Here is a 12,665-nt window from a genome sequence, read left to right as displayed (position 1 = left end):
TCTGTCTCCTTTTTGTCTCTCTCTGTTTAATATCTTTGTATCTGTATATAGCTATGTGTGTATGTTTTTTTTTTTTTTTAAGGTAGCTCAAAATTGGAAACTAAGGGAATATCCTCCTGTTGGGGAATGTCCAAACAAAATGTGATATTTAAATGAAATAGGATATTATTGTTCCATAAGAAATAATGAAATGGACAGTTTCGGATATGATATAGAGCAAAGTAATAAAAACTAAGAGGATAATATGTACTATAATAACAATAGTAGATAAAAACTATTTTCAAAAACTTCAGACTTCTGATCAACATAATGATGAATCGTGAATCCAAAAGAAATGAAGATGAAACAGTACTCCCCTTCTAATGTAGAGGGGAAGAGAAATGAAAAAGCATTTATATAGTGCCTATTATGTGCCAGAAACTGTGCTAAAGGCGTTTTACAAATATTATCTCATTCCATTGCACCACCTGCTGGCTTAGAGGCTTGATAAACTTAAATTCCAGGGAGGAGATACATAACTTCAGACACAGCTAATACTGGAATTTGTTTTCCTGGACTATGCAATCGTGGATTAAGAACTTTATTTTTTAAGAGTTTTGTTTTTGTTACTGTTTTTTGTTTGCTCGCAGAGGTGTTTAGTGAAAGAGACAGATTAATAATAAATGAATGTTGGTTGAGTGACCACCAAAAGAGAAGAATGGTTCCCTAAATTTTTTTCTCCCTCTCTACCCACTCATCCACCCCCACAGGAGGAACATTTCCAGCTCAATTCAATAGCACTTTGTATAGACCTATGTATGTTACTAAGAAAGACAAAGTTAAAATAAAACCTACAGTCTCTGAAGCTTACAAACATAGGTATCGTTCGTGTACAGATGGCGAAGAGAATGGATTGCTGAAGGAAAATAAGATGAATCTCTTGGAGTTTTCTTCACTCAGTTTCTAGGATATGCATGGACCATAACTGGCATTATGGAAATGAAAAAGAACTTTTCTACTCAAGTTAAAGTTTAGACTGAAAGCAGCCTGAAAGAAGGCAGCAAGAGAAAAAGATATAAAGAGATTTGCTTTAAAAGCCCCAGTGATTCTCTATAGTTATCTGTCTGGGGTCTGCAATCTAAGACAACTAAACTGAAAAATGGGCTTTATAAAAACCCATACTTTTATAAATATATATGCTTTATAAGAAGCTGGTGGATGCTCCTCAAAGATGATTCTTTCCAACTAAAGACCAGCAGATGGCATTAAAGAATAACAGCTCATAATAGATGCCCAGAAGAGAAAGGAGGTACCCCATAGAGAAGAACACACTTATATCACTAGTGGGTCACTGGCAGCTCCATAGTAACAGAAGGATGAATTTCTTCTGCTGTTTGTGTTTCCCCTTCACATATGTTCCCTGGCCAAACATAATCCTTACATATGCTCCTTCCTGCATGTCCCTCGGCCTTCTATGTGCCCTCTCCTTCATTGATGGTCAAGTGATCAAAAGAAGAGAATTCATTCCTCTATGTGTATAATGATGTGGGGCAATTTTTCTTTGCCTTTGTTTTACTATATTGTTAAGTTACTTATCTTTGGCTTTGAATTAATATGTACTCTGGTTAGGCTAGCAAATGAAAACACATCAGCGGGGGCTCGTGAGCTATGCTTTTGAGCAGATGTTGATCCACAGATACTGCAAATGTGGAACTTTTGGAGGGAAGTCCACATAAGGGGGAATCTGGGTGCTACATATTTTGAAATATGATAAGATGTCCTTGATATCTTTCAGTACTTAGATCTTTTTTTTTTTTTTTTCTCTTGCCAATTTGGGACCACGAGGAAGGGGCAAAAAGTAGAAAGTAAGGATAATGGTTTGGGATAGAAAGGATTATGAGTTCCTATGATCTAGGATTAGAATCCTAAAAACATATTTCTGTAACACTTTTAAAAACACTTTTCCTCATAACACTTTTCCAAGTTATGTATTAAAATTTTTATTTCCATCATTTTACAAATGGAAAAACAGAGACCCAAAGAATCAGTGATCTAAAATCATGGGATTAGAGATTCAGAGCTGGAGGGAATCTTAGAGATCATCTAGTTTGTCTCATTTCATAGATGAAGGGTAACACTGGAAAGGGAAAATGACTTTCTCCATAGTTAACAAAGCAGAACTTGTACAGAGATTCAAATCCAGGTCTCTAACTCTACCTTCTCTGGAGGTATCCTATGTGGTTTTCTTGTTTTTTTTGTTTGGTTGGTTGATTTTTTTAGGAGGGGCAGGATTTCAGAAGGAGTAAAGTTGATCAAGAAAACTCTAGACAACCGATTATCTTCCAGCCCATTTGATAAAAATATATAACCTTAAAGCGCAAATAACAGTACTCCAATACTGAACTCCCTGACTTCTCTTAAGTCCCAAATAAAACCCCATCTTTTATTGGAAGTCTTTCTCAAAATCTTTTAATTTAAGTACTTTTCCTTTGTTAATTATTCCCTATTTATCTTGTGCATAGCTTTTTCTGCACTATTTGATTATAAACTCATTAAATTATAAGCTCCTTCAGGTCAGGAATATTTTTTGGGGGTTGTCTCTTTTTCTAATTCCCAGTGCTTAGCACATAGTTAGGTATTTAATAAATGTTAATTGCTTGACAGAGTAATGAATTGTTGACAAAATTAGACATTGCAAGGGACAAGGTGTTTCCTTGAAATGTAAAAAAAATGCTTATACCATGTTAGTCCTTTCAGAAGAGTGAAGGATTTCATTGAATGTGACAGAATCACAGGATAGCTCAAGGATCAGCCTTACCCCTGTATGGCCTTTAAAAGCAAGACATATATAATCCCTAGGAAGACCCTGAGAAGTGTGAGCTCTAGGAGTCAAGAAGAGAGCTTTCTATGGAAGAAGAGTCCAGCTTATGGGAGGGAATTATTCCTCACCCTTGGGAGAGGAATCCCCTTCCCTTTGCTGTGGGTCATGCCATTTCACAGTACAGCCACTCATCCTATTGGAAAAAACCATCACTCCTGAGCCGGCTTTATGAGAACACAGAGCTTAAGGTGCAACTACAGGGGAGCAGCACTGTTAGGATCCCTGCTGTTTGCTGTTATGAGAGAGTACAGCCCAGGCAGACAGGGAGGGATAATAACATGGAGCTGCTGTTCTTATAGCTCATCCCATCTCAGCATCTGTGCGCTGTAAGAGACCCTCACAGCCTTTACAGCCTATCCAGAATGAAAAAATAGCTAACAAACCATCATCCAACCTCAGCTTGAACACCCCCATGGAGAGAGAGCTCACTCCCTCCTTTGGCACATCAAAAGTTATAACATTCAGGAGGTTTTTCCTGGTATTGGGCCTAAATTTGTCCTTCTGTAACTTTCCACTGATTTACTTTGTCCCTAGACCAACTGCAGGAAAGCTACATTCTAGCTATGGCTTTTGTTCTTAAGAGTTCAAAAAGAACAAACAATAGTAAAGTGCTTCAACATATGGTCAAGAACTCTTAACTAAGGCAGCAAATCCCATCATTTATCCTTATTATTCCAGGAAAACACAAGTTGGTAGACCAACCACATGGCAAACAAGAGAAAGGCTTAATAGTTTGCCAGGTTACAAAATAGCTCCCGAGAATTATATGTAGCTCCCAAAAGATGATACATTATAACCTTTTGTCTCTTATAAAAGATTGTTTCAGAATCCTTGGCAAAGAAAACAGGAGAGTCAAGGAATTGTGCCTCCCAAGAGGATCTTGTTCATCAGGTCCTGATGGACAGATGATCCCAGATAATGATCCCCAAAGTGGCAGATCTGAATCAAAATCTGAATGGAGATGGAAGGAAGACTTTGGTATTACTCTGGGCACTGGGAAGTGATACCAAGTCTTTCCCAGCCTATAGGAGAATTTTTGCCAAAGGGCAAGACTTTGAATTCAGGTATCAGGGTCTCTACTATTGTTACTGACTCATGCTACTCTTGCATTAAAGGAATAAAGACTGATCTTGGGAGCAAGAGACAGCTCTTAGTAGCCTACATAAAACCCTACCTTCAAAAGCAGCCTTTCCTAGTCTCTTAGTTATAGTACCTCCTCTCTGTTCTTTTCTTTCTTTTTTTCTTTCTTTCTTTTTTTCTTTCTTTCTTTCTTTCTTTCTTTCTTTCTTTCTTTCTTTCTTTCTTTCTTTTTTTCTTTCTTTCTTTCTTTCTTTCTTTCTTTCTTTCTTTCTTTCTTTCTTTCTTTCTTTCTTTCTTTCTTTCTTCTTTCTTTCTTTCTTTCTTTCTTTCTTTTGCAGCTGAAGCAATTGGGATTAAGTGACTTGCCCAGGGTCACACAGCCAGGAACTGTTAAGTGTCTGAGACCAGATACGAACTCAGGTCCTCCTGACTTCAGAGCTGCTGCTCTATCCACTGCACCACCTAGCTGCCCCTCTGTTATTTCTAATCCATCCTGTCTATATCATCATCGTTTACATTTTATCTCCTGCATTAGACTGTGAGTTCTGTAACAAGGGGGGGGGGGAGGGGAAGGCTGTCTTTTGCCTTTGTTTCCCCAGAATTTAGTCTGGAAAATAGTAGGAGCTTAATAAATATTTATTGACTTGACTAGATAGAAAATAGTAGAAAAGCTTAATAAATACTTATTGACTTGATCAGATGGAAAATAGTAGGAGCTTAATACTTACTGACTTGACCAGATGGAAAATAGTAGGAGTTTAATAAATACTTATTGACTTGACCAGATGGAAAATAGTAGGAGCTTACTAAATACTTATTGACTTGACTAGATGGAAAATAATGGGAGCTTAATAAATACTTATTGACTTGACTAGACTATTCATAGTTCCAGAGTTGGGACTTTGAAGCCAAAGGGCCTGAGGATGTAGGGTTCACATCCAGATTATGAAAAGGTTAATACTGAAGACAAATCAGGGGTCACCACAGAAATATGCAGATGACTTGGCCAGGAACCAAACTGAGAAATCATGATGTCCCTCAGGAAGCTCAGCAGCATTTGCTGGTACAGGATACCCAGAATGCTAGGCACAGTTTTTATATAATTATGTTGGTATTCTTGCATCACTGTTGCCTGTCATATGCATTGCATATACCTCTACTCTGTCTATAGGGATATTACATAATGGGTACCTACAGACCGTACATAATCGTCTGCTTCAATTTGCAAGGAGCCAAATTGTTTACTGGGGGGAGGAAGGAGGAAACATGGAATACTGGGAAATAATGCTAGGGTCCTCGATGTAGTGATTGCTTGGAGGAAGCTGGAAGAAGAAACTTCTGAATGGGGGTAATGTGGGATACAAGCAAGAAGCAGCAGATGAAAGCAGCGCCCCCGGGTTAGAGTCAAGGAATTCCTGGAGCTACCGGACCTTGTTGAAAAGTAGTTGTGCCCAAAAGGCAACATCAGTGATTAACCCAGAGCTATGACAGAGGCAGAAGCAGGCCTTAGATTAAGGGAGGAAGCATTTCTTCTGAAAATGGGGAGGCAGGCTCAAGGAGCTATAATTCCAATCATGTAACTAAGATATTTCTACCTGACTTTGTGAGCTGATGGTAACTGGGATAAATTCAAATGAAACTTTTCCCTTTTTTATTTAAGCTTAGGAACGAGTCTTTCCTATCCTAATTATTCCTCTTAATAAATCTGTTCTCTGTGTCTTATCTTACTAAATTTTATGGAGTCAATAGGGTTAAGTCACTTGACCAGGGTCACAAAGCTAGTATGTGTCTGAGGCTGGATTTGAGCTCATTCTCCTGACTCCAGGGCAAGGGCAATCACTGTACCACCTAGCTCCTCTTTACCTTGCTATTTTGCTAATAACGGGAATGAATAGTGCCAGTACAAATAAGCCAGTCCTAAAGGTCCTACAGAAGTCTCTGGGGGTCCAGGAGGGCAAACATTAGTGACTTGAGATTTTTGTAATTAGGATTTTGATTGATAAGCTTCCAAAACTGGAGCTGGTGCAGTTGATTCCAGAAGTCACTTTTCTTAGGTGTCATGGCAACAGATTACAAATAAGCAAAGCCAGCATTCAGGTCCAGGTTTGACTCTAAGTCAAATCCTCTTTCTTCTGGACCACACTGCTTCTTTCTCACCCTCTCTCCCCCATCCAAAACCCAACTTTGTCCTAAATCCCTCACCTTCCTCTTGCTTCTGAGTGAGAATCTCATCCTTCCATTCCTTGAAATTGGGAGCAACAGGAACAGGGTCACTATCTTTTCTGTAAATGTGGGAGGCGACAGGCCGAGCCGCAGCCTCCATCCTTCTTATTGTGGAGGCGGCCACAGACCTGGGGAGAGGGAAAGTCAGGAGGAAGGAGGTCACGTGAAAAGGAAAAAAGGAAAAAGTCCAGGTTCCTGTCCAGACAGAAACTTTGCCCATCCAATCAGGCTAGGATCCTTGAACTAATGAGAGTACCAAGAACTCCTGAGTGATCTGAGATAGATTGGGAGAGAAAAATGAGAAGATGGAAAGACAGAGGTAGAGGAGAGAGCTAAAGAGGGGGAAAAACGGAGAGGGGGGCGGGAGAAAGCCAGGGAGAAAGAAGGGGAGGGATTTTTTGTTTGTTTTGTTTTTGTTTTTCTGAGGCAATTGAGGTTAAGTGACTTGCCCAGGGTCATGCAACTAGGAAGTTTAAGTGTCTGTGGCTAGATTTGAACTCAGATCCTCCTGACTTCAAGGCTGGCGCTTTATCCACTGCGCCAACTAGCTGCCCCCAGAGAGGGATATTATTTTTAAAAGAAGAGGAGGAAAGAAAAATAGAAGAGAGGAGAAAAATAGATGAGCATCTGGAGAACAGAAAAGGAGAGAGAAGAGGAGAAAAAAAGAGGAAGGAGTTGGAGAGAAAGACAAAAAGGAGAGGAGAAAAATGGAACAAAGGAGGGAAAGAGAGAGAGGAAGAGAAAGGTCAGAAAGTGAGATGGAAACATAAAGAGGAAGAGACAAAAGAATAATGATAGAGAAGAGATAGACAAGGAGAGACAAAGATTGAAACACAGACCTTGGAAATAAGGCAAGAACTGCCAGAGGAAAGTCGAGAGAGGGAAAGATAAAGAACGGGGAGACACACATGGGTAAGGAAGGAGAGAGGAAACGGAGCGCATGGCCAAAAAAAAAATGAAAAAAAAAGATATACATCATTTAGGGAAAGAGAAGATCAAGGGATCTAGGTAAGAAAAGGGGAATGAGCAAGGGAAAGAAAGGAAGAGATTTGCTAGAGTCAGATGGGGTGAGGCTCCTGCCCCTCACACTTAGGACACTCCGGATGTCCCCGACCTGTCTGCTCTTCTGCCCTCCCTGCCCCCCAGTTCCTATCATCACTCCAAAGGCAGGCAGCTTTAACATGGGCTAGGGGCTGAGCCAAGGCAGGAGTGGCCTGAAGTCGAGCAGACACAGGATGTCTCAAGCTAGGGCTTCCTACCGAGTCTTGTTATTTGGCCTGTCCAAATTCCGATGCAGCTCTGCCTTCTTCCAATTCTTTTCTGGGTTGCTTGGAACTACTGGGGAATTCGAGGCCTGGGTGGGGCTGGATGCTAGGTTCAGGGACACAGCTGACCTCCAGGATGTGCTGCCCCAGGCCTGCAGCTGCCAAGTTAAAAAGGAGTCTTCTTCTTCCTGCAAGAAAACATTTCATGAAAGCTGGCTCCCTCTTCTCCAAGGACTTGCTCATCTCCAGAGGTCAGAAGAGCATTGCTTTATAGTTGAGGCAATTCCCATCTTCCTTGAGTTCCTCAACCCCTCTCTCCTCTCAAAACCAGTCTTTCCTCCTGTCCTTTCCCCTTCTCACTTATCCTCATTTTCCCTGACATTACTCCCCAGACCAAGGATTAAGCTGGTGTATCCAGTAGGTCAAGTGGATCCAGAAGTCCTGGGCTGAAATTCTCTTTGCTCATTAATCTTGCAACATCGGGCAAGTCATATTTCCCTTCTGTGGTCCTTAGATAGGAACAAGACTCATGATTTCATTAGTTTAGGGAATTCCTGGATGAGTATGTCAAAACTGGACAGGCCCTTATACCAGAGAATGTCAGAAGTTGGAGGGCCCTTAAAACCCAGAATGTCAGAGCTGGGAGGGCTCTTAGAACACAGGATGTCAGAGCTGAGAGAGTCCTTAGAACATAAAGTATTGGAACTGGGAGAAATCTTAGAACATAAATTAAAGCGAGAAAGAACTTTGGAACACACTATTCAGGACTAAAAAGTCCCTTAGAACATAGGATGTCAGGGCTAAGAGAGTACTTAGAACTCAATGTCAGTGCTGGGAGAGTCCTTAGAACAGAGAATGTCAGAGCTGGGAGGGCCCTTACAAGACTAAACGTCAAAATTAGAAGGGTCCTCAGAACATAAAGTGTCAGAGCTGGGAGAACTCATAACATAAATTGGAGCTAGAAAGGACTTTGGAATACAATAAGCAGCACTAAAAAGCCCCTCAGCACACAGATGTCAGAGCTGGGAGGACTCTTAGAACCCAGAGGGCTCCAAACACCAAGCCCAAGCCCACCCAAATGGTAAATATCAGAGCTGGGATTCTGCCCAGACCTCACACCTCCTGGCGCCACACCCAGGCCTTTCCCCGACACTAGTCTGGCAGAAGCGTTCGGAGGAAATATGGCAATTTTGAAAACCTGGAAATTGGTTCTGCCTTCTCTAGGGTCTTCATTAAAAGTTAAATGAGCCCCCCTGATTCTTCCTTGAGTGTAAGTGACCTAAGGTACATGAATGTAAAAAGGCTGGTGCCCACCTGCTAGCTCTCATCCCAAGCTCTTCCCTAACTGAGCCCTCCAGATCCCTCCCAACTTTTCACCCCAGAGTTCCCCCTTTACCTTCCAGTCTTCATCAGTCTCTTCCTCCCTGTCATCCTTCTCTGTTGGGACTATTTTACCTGGACGATGAATAGGAGGCACTGCTGGGCTTTGTACCAGCTGGGCCTTAGGAGCCTCTTCCCTAAGCAAAGAGAGGTCAAAGGCACGATGTTAGCCTGGCCTCTTCTAAGCACAGCAGGAGGAGGAGATTGCAAAGTCAAAAGTGCCTTGGCAATAAGCTGGTGGTTATAATCAGACACCTGTTAAGGATATGGTAGGTGGGATTAACATCGTCGTGTTTAGAGCTGGAAGAAACTAGTCCCCAGCTTCTCAAACTGTGATTTGCAGTCCAAATGGGATCACGTCACTAAATATGAGAATTGCAAAATTATGATTTATTGTCAGTAAATGTTTGATTTGTATATCTATTTTATAATACCTATATAACTGGGGTTGAAAAGAGTAGAAAAGTTTAAGAAGCCCTGGTCTAGCTCAACCTTTCTGAATTTTTATAGTTAATTTTGCTTATTTAAAAAATAAACGTTATTGCGATCGTTTGTTTTTATTATCATATACATTTCCCAATACAATCCCCCATGTCGTCTCCTAGAAAACTGTCTCTTAAAACAAAGAATTAAAACAAAAGAGGAAAAACAAGTTTCAGCAATTGAAATAGAAAAAATCCTATTATATTCTATGCTCCGCTTCTATAGACCCTAATTCTGCAAAGAAGGGGGAGGTGCTTTCTCATATCGCTTCTCTGACAACTCCTCTAAGTTAACAGGAAGAGAGGAGGAAAGCCCAGAGAAATCCGGGGATTTGATTTCAGGGGACACAGCTATGAACCATCAGAATCTGAATTCAAAACTGAGGTCTCTGAGTACGATTCTAGTGTTTTTTTTGTCTACCCCATGTGAAATTTGGATTTCAGGCTGGGGTTATCCGAGGTCCCTTCCAGCTCTAAGATCTATGATTCTCCCTTTCCTTCATCATCCTCCCCAGCTTGCTTCCTGAAAGCCTCTTATTTAATAGTATCCCAGGTGTGCATCCCTGCTTTCCTCATTTACTCAATGTGTTATCCTGAGAATATTACTTCCTCGCTTCTCCTCCTTTTCCTTCCAGTTAGTCCTTATCTTATGTGAAGAAAATTCTCTATAAATGGGAGATTTTAGAAATGAAAATGCACTACTCCCCCATCTTTGCAAAAAAGGGGGTCTACGGATGAGGAACAACGCATGCACTATAGTACTTGATTGATATATTGGTTAGTTTTGCTCAACTGCTTTTTTCTCTGTTTTGTTTTTGTATTTATTATAAAGTTCCTGGGAAGCAAGAGAGGGAGGGATACATTAAGGAATGAAGTTGATCTAAAAACAAAAAGTAGCAATAGAATGTTTTAAAATCTTAATGGAGACTATTGAAATGGGAACTTCCAAGCCTCTTTCAGAGAGACCCAGGTCTTCCTGAGCCAAGCTGGATGGCCAGCCCTTCTGCAGGCCCCGGACCCTGAGTGATGTTGGTGGCTGGGCAGAGAGCCGGTAAAACAGATGGTTGGAGACTCACTCACCCCACCTCAGGCTGTAAGGGCGTTGGGCTGCGCTGGGTGTAGGAGCTGTTCGACGAGGCTCTCTCCATGGGCAGTGGTGTGGGCAGCAGGGAGGACCCTTCATCATCCTCAGATCTTAGATGGATGCTTTGGTCCGGGGTGTTGTCCTCAAGCTGCTCCGAGTCTTCCTCAGCTTTCAGGGAGGGTATCCAGATGTTCTGAGGGACTTGGCTGTCCTGGGAGTTTGGTGTTCCTGGTTGCCCCATGTGGTCTGGGCCTGCTAGTTCCTTCTCCACCAGTTCTTTGTCTTCGGTCTGCTGATCCAGAAAGGCCTGGTCCGGTGACTCTAGCTATTAATAAGAAAGCCAGGGATCTGTACCTGAGCCCCACTCACTCTCCATCCCTACTCCCATCCTGCTGGGGTTCTGATAGTTCATGAAAGGTCAAGGTCTTGAATCCCAAGGTGAATCCACCCCCACATTCTGTTAAACTGCCTGGTCATCCACTCAGGCCATCTCACTCTGTCTGCTGCCACAGACTTGCTCCTCCCCACTGGGAATAAACTCTCCTTATCAGACCTGAGACCTGGAACTTCTAGCTTGGTCTTCCAGAGCACGGGCCTTAGTCCCTGAGGAAGCTAAACACCCGGCTGGGTCACGTGGTGGCTGAGTCTGTGGGAACCAGCTGACAGAGCCTACTGTGTGACTATGAGACGGCTCTAGACCCCATGACTGCGCTTCCTCCCACCTCTCACGCCCATATCATCTCGCCATCCACCTGCCGTTGCTCACCTGCTCCTCAACACTGGGACCAGAGCTCTCTGTGCCAGACTTGACAGCTGAACCTCCATTTCTGGTCTTCTTGTATCCCAGTCCCTGCGGAAGTAAATCCACGCATCTTTGGAAGTCCCACCCTAAAGTCTACTCACTGATCGAATGTGGATAATGTAGCCCCCTTAGCCCCCTGTACCCTGGGGAGCAGACCCTCTGCCACCTCCCTCCTACAACACAGACCATCTGACGTGTGATGGGACATCACTCACCTGCTCTTCCCCACTGGGACTGCTTTTCTCCATAGCAGACTTAGTGGCTGAACCTCTGCTCTTCTTGTATCCAGGCCTCTGTCCCTGGGGAAGTTAATTTATACACTTAGACATCACACCTAGGATCCAAATCAGCTGATTGGAGGCTGAAGATGTGCACCTCGGCCCCCTTAGCCCAATATAGCCATTGGCTGGCCCTGGACACCAGACTGTGGTTCTGCTAAATTTCCACTCAGATCATCCCCCGGTTACTGTCCCCCACTCACCTGCTCCTCCCCACCGGGACCCGCGTTCTCCATACCACTCTTGGTACTTGTGCCTCCGCCTCTGGTCTTCTTGGATCCCTGGGAAGTTAATCATCTTTAGAGATCCTACCCTAGAGCCTAGACCTGTTGATTAGAGACTGAGTGTGGACAGCCTAGGCCGCTTAGCCTGTGGCTGGCCAGAACAGCTGCCCACCCTGCAGCCAGACACCCAGGTCACTACTTCATCTACCTGTCCCTAACTTACCTGCTCCTCCCCACTGGGACTGGCACACTCTGCACCAGACTTGACAGCTGAACCTCCATTTTTGCTCTTCTTAGATGCAGACAGCCCCTAAGGATGTTAAATCTGTACATCTTGGGGGGTTCCCACCTTAGGGCCCAGCTCAGTCCACTGGAGACCGAGAGTAGACCCCTTACCCACTTAGCTCAGTATAACTATTGGCGGTTCCCAGACCGGCTGTGCTCGCACTAAACCTCCCACCATCCACCCAAACTTTCTCACTACCAACTTGTCACCAGCTCACCTGCTCTTCCCCACCAGGCACAGGTTTCTCCACAGCAGACTTGACAGCCAGACCGCCACCTTTGGTCTTCTTGAACCTATGCCCCAATCCCTGGGGAAGTTAATCCAAATATCTTTGGAGGTCCTACCCTTGGGCCCAGCCCAGTTGATTGGAGACATAGTTGAATGGATGTGCCCGAGAGCCCAGTCTAACCATTGGCCGGCCTTGAACATCAGACCGTGCTTTGACAAACTCCCACCACTCACTTCAAGCCATCTGAACACTACCTGTCACCATTTACCTGGTCTTTCCCACTGGGACCAGTCTCCATATCAAAACTGAAACTTATCCCCCAATACTTGGTCTTCTTGTATCTAGACACCAGTTCTTGGGGAAGTTAAACCATCTTTGGAAATCCCACCCTAAGGCCCAAACCAAGTTAATGTATCCTACCCTACTTAACTCAATATAGCCATTGTCTGGGTCCTGAACAGCAGGCCATCTT

At 43.2% G+C, this 12,665-nt stretch overlaps 1 protein-coding gene across 9 annotated transcripts in view; it reads right to left on the bottom strand.

Annotated features, from left to right (window-relative positions):
- SPATA21 (spermatogenesis associated 21) overlaps window positions 1–12,665 on the bottom strand; it is a 42,175-nt gene that overhangs the window by 8,759 nt on the left and 20,751 nt on the right. For 7 of the 9 annotated variants that reach the window (XR_007952293.1, XR_007952292.1, XM_051988443.1 and 4 more), the window contains 9 exons: window positions 12,182–12,271; window positions 11,902–11,988; window positions 11,658–11,735; window positions 11,392–11,475; window positions 11,141–11,224; window positions 10,371–10,699; window positions 8,825–8,945; window positions 7,423–7,616; window positions 6,143–6,291 (listed from right to left, as the gene is read on the bottom strand). Coding sequence is in view for 7 of the 9 variants with exons in the window: in XM_051988443.1 (XP_051844403.1) it covers window positions 6,143–6,291; window positions 7,423–7,616; window positions 8,825–8,945; window positions 10,371–10,699; window positions 11,141–11,224; window positions 11,392–11,475; window positions 11,658–11,735; window positions 11,902–11,988; window positions 12,182–12,271 (1,216 nt within the window). In the remaining 2 variants the exon portion in view is untranslated. The remainder of the gene's footprint in view (window positions 1–6,142; window positions 6,292–7,422; window positions 7,617–8,824; window positions 8,946–10,370; window positions 10,700–11,140; window positions 11,225–11,391; window positions 11,476–11,657; window positions 11,736–11,901; window positions 11,989–12,181; window positions 12,272–12,665) is intronic. The other 2 variants (XM_051988438.1, XM_051988441.1) reach the window with 2 other exon arrangements.

This window comes from Antechinus flavipes, chromosome 3, assembly GCF_016432865.1.
Source record: "Antechinus flavipes isolate AdamAnt ecotype Samford, QLD, Australia chromosome 3, AdamAnt_v2, whole genome shotgun sequence".
Classification (NCBI taxonomy): Eukaryota; Metazoa; Chordata; class Mammalia; order Dasyuromorphia; family Dasyuridae; genus Antechinus; species Antechinus flavipes.
This window is presented reverse-complemented; position numbering and strand designations above follow the sequence as displayed.